The 7679-nt window shown below is 50.1% G+C and overlaps 2 protein-coding genes across 2 annotated transcripts; one reads left to right on the top strand and one right to left on the bottom strand.

The window, feature by feature from the left end:
- Positions 1-793, bottom strand: LOC127782275 (probable histone H2A.3). Its single transcript, XM_052309407.1, has 2 exons — positions 510-793; positions 1-410 (listed from the first exon to the last, which is right to left on the bottom strand). The coding sequence occupies exons 1-2, from the start codon at positions 696-698 to the stop codon at positions 192-194; spliced, it is 408 nt and encodes a 135-aa protein (XP_052165367.1). The 5' UTR covers positions 699-793; the 3' UTR covers positions 1-191.
- Positions 794-4615: 3822 nt separating this feature from the next.
- Positions 4616-7604, top strand: LOC127782272 (probable inactive receptor kinase RLK902). Its single transcript, XM_052309403.1, has 2 exons — positions 4616-5936; positions 6881-7604. Exons 1-2 carry the CDS (start codon positions 4616-4618, stop codon positions 7498-7500), a joined length of 1941 nt encoding a protein of 646 aa, XP_052165363.1. The 3' UTR covers positions 7501-7604.
- Positions 7605-7679: the final 75 nt, after the last annotated feature.

Here is a 7679-nt window from a genome sequence, read left to right as displayed (position 1 = left end):
TTTCTTTTGACAAAAGTCATCGAGAAAGATGACACTATTTCATATAAATTAACACCAATTACAGAGCAACTAATCCCTTGTCTACGAAACAAGCACAATTAAAAACTAAATTAAGCAGGATGCCTATTGTCTAATCCATCGGCGGAAGGAAGCATGTAGTGTTCGTCATAGTGAGGAATCTGTGTTCGTCTCTACTCGTCGTCGGCGGCGGCGGCGGCCTTGGCGCTGGAGCCGGCCTTCTTGGGGAGGAGCAGGTTGTGGATGTTGGGCATGACGCCGCCGTTGGCGATGGTGACGGCGCCGAGCAGGCGCGACAGCTCCTCGTCGTTGCGCACGGCGAGCTGGATGTGCCTCGGCACGATCCGCGTCTTCTTGTTGTCCCGCGCCGCGTTCCCGGCGAGCTCAAGAACCTGCGAGAATTCAAAAATCCCCAAACGAAATTCAGCCCGAATTCATATCCATCCAATCCAATCCGACCACGAATTCGAGTGCGTCCATGCGTGGCGTACCTCGGCGGCGAGGTACTCGAGGACGGCGGCGAGGTAGACGGGGGCGCCGGCGCCGACGCGCTCGGCGTACTTGCCGGCCTTGAGGAAGCGGGCGATCCTGCCGACGGGGAACTGGAGCCCGGCCTTGGAGCTCCGCGACGTGGCCTTCTTGGCGGCGCTCGAGCCGATCGCCTTGCCCCTACCGGCCATGGCTAAGCTAGGATTCCGTCGGCGAGGAAGCGGAGGCCGGAGAAGACGACGACGCGGCGGCGGCGGCGAGCGAGCGGCGGTGGAGTGGAGTGGATTGGGTTGGGGGTGGAAGCGGGAGGGGGAGTAATCCTATATAGGAGGAGGCAGCCAATGAGGAGAGAGTACGCGGATCGGTGACATGGCAGGGGGAGCGCGCTCAATGCTGGTCGTCGGATCGGATAGGGGGAGAGCTGTGGCGCGTCACGGTCGTACTATTTCGCGTGTCAGATTTCGCGCGTGTTTGCCATGTGATGGTACGAGGGAATTGTGGTTAGCAGTTATGACGTCATGTATTTCCGACCAAACCAATCACTATACGTGAATGTCATTTTAAAAATAAAATGATTATATTGTCTCCTGCTATTATATAGTAGTAAAAGTTGTGTGTACCTTGTTATAAATGTGTAGGAGTAATTTTACAAAACTGTACTTTAATTAAATTATCGTAAAACTGCATATTTAAGATATTGTATCGTAAAACTATAGATTTAACACAAGATTTATCACAAAGCTACATATTTAATGCCAAGTATCACAAAACTACAATTTTAATACTACAGTCATCACAAAACTATAGGTTTTACAATTTAAATCCCTACGACTACATACTATTATGTTAAGTAGTTACAAATGTTGTAGTTTTGTACCGTACTTTGTGCAAATCATATAGTTCTGGGATAATTTCATCTTAAATATGTAGTTTTTTTATATAAATTCAGTCATAAATCTATAGTTTTTGTAATAGTTTGATCAAAATATATGTAATTTTATAAAATTTACTCAAAATATAATTATCAAGGTGAAAAGCTTCAATTATACAACAATTTAAGGGGCCAAAATTCCAAATTTTGAAAACCAAAATTTAAATTTTTCTAGTGAATTGCAACCAAATTTGGTGAAATTTTAAAAGGGAAATTACACGGATCACCATTTTTCCTATCTTCCACTCATAAATAAAATTTGTATTTTTTTAAAAATAAGTAAACTTGAACCTACTTTAAATTTCCTTGGAAAGAGTAGAGTGAAACTATCCTTTAATATTTCGTAAAATTTAGTCTAAAACTATTTATCAAATTTCATATAAGAATTTTTAAATCTGGGGTCAACTAATTACTATTTCACTTTCAATTTTCTTGTTGAAATTTGTTCACATGACAATTATGCTTTTCAAGCAAGCACTTACTTATGACCAACAAGTACAATGTAGTCAACGTAAAAAAGAATCTAACAATCAGCTCATAGTCAACAAATGGAATGGGAATAGAGCGATCAAAAGAAAAGGAGTAAATTGTGGTTTGGGAGTAAGATTTTTACCAAACTTTCACTAAGACTACCCATATCTAATATTTTCATTGAAAGCCATGTATATTTGTCCCCATTTTCTTTACCATGGTATATTTATCCCCTTTTGCACTTTGGACCACCCTCTCTCCATCTATCTCTTCTCCACCTCTGGTTCCCTACCACCACCATTCGGACCTTGATTGACAAGGCGTCTGTGTGCTCCTTTTCTCTTGAACCGCGAGATTCTTCCTCCCAATCCCATTTCTCCATCATGCCTCTTAGCACCTCGACCACAAACGCCATTGGATCAAGTGAAATTGGAGGAGGAGGAGGTCAAGCTTGGGAGCCATGAGAGCATAGGCGATGATAGAGATCGAGCTCATGGTCTTGATGATGCTCAAGTTCCTGGTGTTGCAAGTGAATATCAAGTTTTGGGTCTTGTCGATGCCGTTGATCTCCCTCTCCTCATGGAGCAGAGCTGGAGGGCAAAGTAGTGCAACTGCATCGGCAATCCCCATGAAGAAGTAAAAGTAGGGTAGTGGCAGTCGTCCCCAACTCTGGTCAGTTAGATCTAGGGAAAAGGATGGCATCAATGGTTTCATGGAGGACAAGGAAAAGGAAGGAGGTAGTTTTTCCTTACTCTGGACATTGATATTTAGAATGAAGCTGAGGTAACAAGGCAACAATGAGCTTGTAGAGGTCCTCGTTGTCGAGCTTGAGCTCCCCACCGTTGTCTTCCTACAAGGAAGAGGCTGAGCTTAATATTGGGGACACCAGAGTCAAATGTTGAGCTTGAGCTTGGGGGAGGTGGCAAACCAGCAATAACAGGTGGGGCGGTGGAGAACATGAGGTGGAGAAGGGAGATAGAGATGGTGTGACGGTGGTCTAAAGTGTAAAATAGGTAAAATACCTGTCTTGAAGTGAAAATATTAGTGTTAGGGTTACGAATAAGACATACCTCCTATCCTGGGGGTTACGCGGTATACGAATATGGTATATCCTCAAGTATACGGGAATGTTACCTTAAATTAGGCTGATGTATAAGGAAACTGACTCCCCGAATATAATATGTTAGAGTCTTATTTGGAGGAGTGTGATCTCGTACGTGTAAGGTACTCTCTGAGTTCTATTTGGAAACCAAGACATTTAAGGGTATAAATACAAGGCTCCCAGGGGGTACGGGATCATCGAATCATACCTCTACCACCAGCCATAGCAGAAGCAATCCAAAGGACTCAAAGCCAACTCGTCGATTGATCTCGTCGGGTCATTCTCGACAGGGGTGAACTCAGTAACTCGATGGTTCTGTGGTTCTCTATTATAATCTCTGTGGTTTTCTTCATAATCCCATATAAACAAGATTGGGACTATTACCTTACGAGGGGTCTGAATTAATATAATCATTGTTTTCTGTGTGCTTGATATCGTTTCGTATAAATCCTCGTACCAACGTACCCCAATACCTCAGAATACGATCTACATGTATCCCCCGTTGACAATTATATCGAGAGTAGTTTGAAGGTGAAACTTGGGTAAAAAAAAAATCTTTGGCCCAAGATGTAATTATTATAAAAGAAAAACAAAGACATACATGAATAAGGCAAAAACTCATATGCATGAAAGAGGATGAAGTGAAGACTTGGGGGCATAAGGAACTTTCAGAAAGTACTCCCTCCATTTTAATTTACTTATCATTCTATTTTTTAAAAAAGATACTTATTGTTTTCACATTCGGAAAAACTTTTAGCGGTATCTTTCCATTCCTATTGTTTATGCATGCAGACATACTAATACTACTACTACTTACGAGGAATTTTAATGTTTGCTTTAGGAACCGGATGAATACACGACAGCTCAACGGTAAAGTCCTCGTTCCTTTCGGATTATTTAGATAATTGAAATGGATTGTTTGCTCCTCGATTCGGAAAAATACATTTTATCAGAAAACTTTCTTCTACTCAGTATTGTGTTTTGTATAATTCTATTACTCAATAATCTGAATCAAACATGTTAAAAAAAACAAACAAAAAAACCCCACATGTTTGGCTTGGTAACCATTTGTGAAATGCATATCAACAAACATTGATCGCGTTGCGGCAACAAAGTTAATTGTCTTACTGTTCCATTTCACTAAAGAAAATAATGGGCAACCTCAAATTTGGAAATTTAATACGGAGTACTGTATTAATTATCATGGGCCTAATGCTACGTTTGGGCAGTCACATCAAATCAATGGGCTTATTTCAGCATGCTATGTCGGGCCCAATCTGCTCGCCGGCCGGCCGGCCGTCGCCGGCGCCATTGACGGCGTCGCTCTTCCTCGCCGCCGCTCGCTCGCTGCCTTCCAAACCCGCCGCCTCAGTTCTTTCACCTCACCACCCGACGACGTCGTCGTCCACGATGCTATGCGTGTGCATGCCAGCTGCGCGCATGGCGATCAATCGAGCTGGACAAAAACCGAGCTCTTCCAAATGGAGAAACCTAAGCTCTCTCGCCGCCGCGCGCGCGCGCGCGCGCGTCGCCTTCTTCGCCCGCCCATAAATCCCTTACCCAGCACAGCATCCTCCGCCTTCCTCGCGCGCTCTCGCTTCGCCATGGCGTCGTCCGGGCGACGCCGCGACGTCCTGCTGCTGCTGCTGGTGGTGGTGCTCGTCGCGCGCGCGGCGGCGGCCGACATGGCGGGCGACCGCGCGGCGCTGCTGGCGCTGCGGGACGCGGTGGGGGGGCGGCACCTGCCGTGGGACCCCTCGGCGCCCACGCCGTGCGGCGGCACGTGGCGCGGCGTCGGGTGCTCCGCCTCCGGCGACCGCGTCACCGAGCTCCGGCTCCCCGGGAAGAGCCTGAGAGGAGCGGTGCCCGTGGGCACGGTCGGCAACCTCACCGCGCTGCGGACGCTGTCGCTCCGGATGAACGCGATATCCGGCGGGATCCCCGCGGACATCGGCGGCTGCGTCCAGCTCCGGTCGCTGAACCTCTCCGGGAACCGGCTCGCCGGCGGGTTGCCGGAGGGGCTCTTCTCGCTGGCGCTGCTCGAGAAGGTGGACCTCTCCGGGAACCGCCTCACCGGCGGCGTCTCGCCGGAGTTCAGCCGGCTCGCGAGCCTGACCACGCTGAACCTCGACCGCAACGGCTTCGATGGCACGCTCCCCGGTAACCTGACGCTGCCGAAGCTCGCGCGGTTCAACGTGTCGTACAATGGCCAGCTCGGTGGCGCCGTGCCGGCGTCGCTCGCCGGGATGCCGGCGAGCGCCTTCCTCGGCACGTCGCTCTGCGGCGCCCCGCTCGCCCCGTGCGCCAACCCCTCGCCGACGCCGCCGTCGCCGCCCGGGGACAGCAAGGGCGGCGGAAAGCTCTCCCGTGGCGCGATCATCGGCATCGTCCTCGGCGCCGTGGCCGCGCTCGTCGTCGCGCTCACCGTGGGGTTCTTGGCGTGCTTCCTGCGCCGGGCGACGGCGCCACGGAGTCGGAGCACCGCCGCCGCGGCGGCCGCCCACGACGTGGCGGAGCCCATCACGGTGACCGTGGCGAGGACGGACATGGACGCCGCCGTCAAGCAGTCGCACTCGCCGCCGCCGCCGGGCGAAGGCAGCACCAAGCTGGTGTTCGTCGGCGGCGCGCCGGAGCGGCCGTACGACCTGGACACGCTGCTGCGCGCGTCGGCCGAGGTGGTCGGCAAGGGCGCGGCGGGGACGACGTACCGCGCGACGCTCGACGGCGGCGAGCCGGTGCTCGCCGTGAAGCGGCTGCGCGAGGTGAGCCTCTCGGAGCGCGAGTTCCGGGACCGCGTCGCGGCCATCGGCGCCGTCCGCCACGACAGCCTGCCGCGCCTCCTCGCCTACTTCTACAGCAGGGAGGAGAAGCTCCTCGTCTACGAGTTCGTCGTCGGCGCAGGCAGCCTCGCCGCCCTCCTCCACGGTTCGTTCATCACATCACCTCGCCTTCTCACTTCTCTTCGTGCAGCGAAAGAAACACGGTCTTTTGCTTATAAAGAGATTATGGCTTCGGCAGAAAAACATAAAAATTTTGGAGGATTTTAATTCTATAAAAAAAAATCTCCATGAAGGTATTTGAAATAAATGATTGAACCCTATGTTATTCTTTGAAACTTCTATGGAATAGACAATTTTATATGGATTTTGGAGGAAATTTAGTAAAAGCTCTAACCTCTTAAAAATTTTCCTTTTGAGTCTATATCTCTCATCCCATTCCTGTATTTTTTATGAGTCCAATCAAACGGTTATTCCTATATTTTTCTTATATTTTGCAATCATTTGTTTTGTATTTACCTTCCTATTAAAATCATGCACATTTCCTATTCTTTTTTTTTTCATTCCTGCGATTCAAAGGGCTCTTATTATTTCACTCAACAGAGAGCATATATAAACCAGAAAAATAAGTAGTAAACAATAACTAATAACCCTAACACAAAATAAAGACAAACATTTATTCAAGTCTATTTGTAAATCTGCACATGAAGTTGATAAATATCCATATGGCCGCTGTCTTTATGCTCCGTCACATAGTATTTAGTACTCGCTCGTTCCAGAATATAAGAAGTTTTAGGGTTGAATACGGTTATTAAGAAAGTAGGTATAAGTGGTGGAGGGTTGTGATTGGATGAGTAGTTGAGGTAGGTGAGAAAAATGAATGGTGGAGGGTTGTGATTGGTTGTGAAGAAAATGTTGGTAGAAAAGTTGTTATATATTTTAGAATAAATTCTGAAGGCTAAAAGTTATTATATTTTATGACAGAGGGAGTATTTTTTTTCATGTCACACTTTTGTAGTTGTGTTTAAAGTTGGAGTCAATACGTTTCCCTGAATAGTAACTTCATATAAGATTTGATTGATGTTTATGTAGGCAACGGCGAGAAGCTGGACTTCGCGGCGCGGGCGCGCATCGCGCTGGCGGTGGCGCGCGGCGTGGCGTTTATCCACCGCGGAGGGCCAAGCTCATCGCACGGCGACATCAAGTCGTCCAACGTCGTCGTCACCGCGACACGGGACGCCGCCTACGTCACCGACTACGGCCTGGCCCAGCTCGTCGGCGGCGCGGCGGCGCCGCCGACTACGAAGCGGGGCGCGGGGTACCGCGCGCCGGAGGTGGTCGACGCGCGGCGCGTGTCGCAGAGCGCCGACGTGTACAGCTTCGGCGTGCTGCTGCTCGAGCTGCTCAGCGGCCGGCCGCCGCTCGACGCGACGCCGGACGGCGGCGCCGCCGTCGACCTGCCGCGGTGGATGCGGTCGGTGGTGCAGGAGGAGTGGACGTCGGAGGTGTTCGACGCCGCCATCGGCAACGAGGCGCGCGCCGAGGGGGAGATGATGCGGCTGCTGCAGCTGGGCATGGAGTGCACCGAGCACCACCCCGACCGGCGGCCGGCCATGGCCGAGGTGGAGGCGCGGATCGAGCGCATCGTCGAGGACGCGTGCCGGAACGCCGACTCCGGCAGCACGGACGGCAGCCGGAGCATGTCGGCGTGACCGGCGGCGAGCCGGGCCGGCGTGCGGCGTCCACGGTTTCCCTCGAGTTCCCTTTCAGTAAGGAGACATTGCCAAATTTGTTGTTGTTCCATTTCCTCTACTGTTCCTGGCTGCCGATTCTGCAGTGTCATAAGGTCACACACTGTTGATGTTGGACTGAATTGTTTATTTCATTATTC

The sequence above is a fragment of the Oryza glaberrima genome, chromosome 8 (genome assembly GCF_000147395.1).
Source record: "Oryza glaberrima chromosome 8, OglaRS2, whole genome shotgun sequence".
NCBI lineage: Eukaryota > Viridiplantae > Streptophyta > Magnoliopsida > Poales > Poaceae > Oryza > Oryza glaberrima.
The sequence above is the reverse complement of the archived record's forward strand: the minus strand, read 5'-3'. Positions and strand labels throughout refer to the sequence as shown.

Bases quoted from the DNA above. Each gene is read 5' to 3' on its own strand.
- LOC127782275 (XM_052309407.1), bottom strand. From the start codon at position 698: ATGGCCGGTAGGGGCAAGGCGATCGGCTCGAGCGCCGCCAAGAAGGCC. The intron at 411-509 runs GTACGCCACGCA...GAATTCTCGCAG, and splicing joins TCGAGTACCTCGCCGCCGAG to GTTCTTGAGCTCGCCGGGAA.
- LOC127782272 (XM_052309403.1), top strand. From the start codon at position 4,616: ATGGCGTCGTCCGGGCGACGCCGCGACGTCCTGCTGCTGCTGCTGGTG. The intron at 5,937-6,880 runs GTTCGTTCATCA...ATGTTTATGTAG, and splicing joins CCTCGCCGCCCTCCTCCACG to GCAACGGCGAGAAGCTGGAC.